This window comes from Lactuca virosa, chromosome 4, assembly GCF_052849685.1.
Source record: "Lactuca virosa cultivar CGN04683 chromosome 4, Lactuca_virosa_CGN04683_v6, whole genome shotgun sequence".
Taxonomy (NCBI): domain Eukaryota; kingdom Viridiplantae; phylum Streptophyta; class Magnoliopsida; order Asterales; family Asteraceae; genus Lactuca; species Lactuca virosa.
Window position 1 is genome coordinate 264095382 of NC_136429.1, and position 1682 is coordinate 264097063.

A 1682-nucleotide genomic window follows, 5' to 3' on the forward strand; every position below is an offset into this window, starting at 1 on the left:
AGCTTGCAAAGATTTGATATAGAAGGAATTAAAAAAGGTAGAGTGAAAGCTAACTGTTGTTACGTTGATCAATTTTAGTTTGTGTATCACTAGTCATGAACGTGTGATTCTTCTATTCTACATTCTTCTCGATTGAATTTGTTCTAGAATTTCTCTATATTGTTTAGATCATCAATTCAAATGATTCAAATGAATCATAACTTAGGATTTCTAAATCCTAACAGAAGTGTTCATATCTAATCCCATGCAGATATATGAGTAGCATGATATGGGATCTTTAGATAAGTCAAAATAGACATCTGAGGACTTGGAATCAGAGCATGCAACCACAAGCAATGGTAATGAATCGATTGCAAATCCTGCCATTGTCAATGATGAATCTATTCAATTTGATTCAGACAAAAAGGTTCTTTCCTTCGCATCCTGCTCTTCCTCCATCTTATCTGATTCTTCACCTGTTCAAGATTTAGAAACTCAACATGATAAATCATCTTTTAAGTTAAAAGCTGATGATCAATTAGAAAAGCCCAATGAGGAATCAAATCCCTCCTCATCAATCCCACCACGTAATGATCACATTTCTGAAAGCCCTCCTATCCAATTAATGGAACGTCAAGAAACCCCCAAATATAGAATCCCATCTCATGTGTTTACAAGAAAGAAATCCACTACTCCAGGTGATTGGAGCATGGCTTCAAACGAGTCTTTATTCAGCATTCCCATGGGCAGCATAAGATTATACAACCAGGACAGTTTCCTTTTTGAAGATCTAGACCTAGGTTATGACACCCAATTTGTGGATGATAAAACAACAGACACAACAAAAAACCCCCAAATTAATGAAGTAAAAAATCAAGGATCAAACATGCTAGATGAACATGAACCCAACAATTCAGAAAACAAAGAAGATTGCCAGTCTACTGCTGATGAGCATACTTCTTGTTTTTCTACAGACAGCAGTTCAAGATCTTTTGTGTTTCCAGTGTAAGCTGTTTCAAATTTAATAAACATTTGTGAATATGAGCATACAGATATATACATCAATATTTACGATTTGATCTCACTATTAAAAATCTGATCTTTTTCCCTAAAACATTAAGTGTGGCAGGAGAGACAGGGAAAGGTGGTTCATCGACTGGAGTTCCAGAAGAACCAAAGCAAGGACCACCACCACCACCACCACCAGAGGCTGAAGGATCAGAGGAAAAGACAAAAACCAAAAAAGCAACTCCATTATTTGTAGTTTGGTTTCCATGCTTTAGATATTGTACATGCTGTTCTTGATGATCTATTGGTATGTGAGCTTAATGATATAGTTGCTAGATTTTCAGATATTTTTCATGATTTAGTTTACTAGTGTAAAGAATTAGGGACATTTCATGTATATGTATTATATGCATCTCACTTTGAGAAGAATGTAAGATCATAGCCTTTGCATTACATGCATTATGCGCATTAGTACATATTTTTTGTAAAGAGTGTTAGAATATACCTACATTAGTGTGGCCTTAGGACAATTTCTATAATGTGGTTATTTCCCTTAGATGCTATTGAATATACAAGTCGGGATAGTTTTTCTTTCCTAAGTCACAAGAGATAGTTTTTACAGATAATTTTTTTTAGAAGAGAGACATATTAACGTTTTTTATTAGGTGAAAATTTCTAATCTATTTGAATTTTTT

At 34.2% G+C, this 1682-nt stretch overlaps 1 protein-coding gene across 1 annotated transcript; it reads left to right on the forward strand.

The window, feature by feature from the left end:
* The first annotated feature begins 227 nt into the window (after nucleotides 1-227).
* LOC145168821 (uncharacterized) lies at nucleotides 228-1461 on the forward strand. The gene is made up of 2 exons (XM_079087499.1): nucleotides 228-984; nucleotides 1101-1461. The coding sequence occupies exons 1-2, from the start codon at nucleotides 605-607 to the stop codon at nucleotides 1282-1284; spliced, it is 564 nt and encodes a 187-aa protein (XP_078943625.1). The 5' UTR covers nucleotides 228-604; the 3' UTR covers nucleotides 1285-1461.
* The last annotated feature ends 221 nt before the right edge of the window (nucleotides 1462-1682 follow it).

Excerpts from the sequence above, each read along its gene's own strand:
- LOC145168821 (XM_079087499.1), top strand. The coding sequence starts at position 605 with ATGGAACGTCAAGAAACCCCCAAATATAGAATCCCATCTCATGTGTTT. Across the intron at positions 985-1,100 it reads AGATCTTTTGTGTTTCCAGT|TGTGGCAGGAGAGACAGGGA; the intron begins GTAAGCTGTTTC and ends TAAAACATTAAG.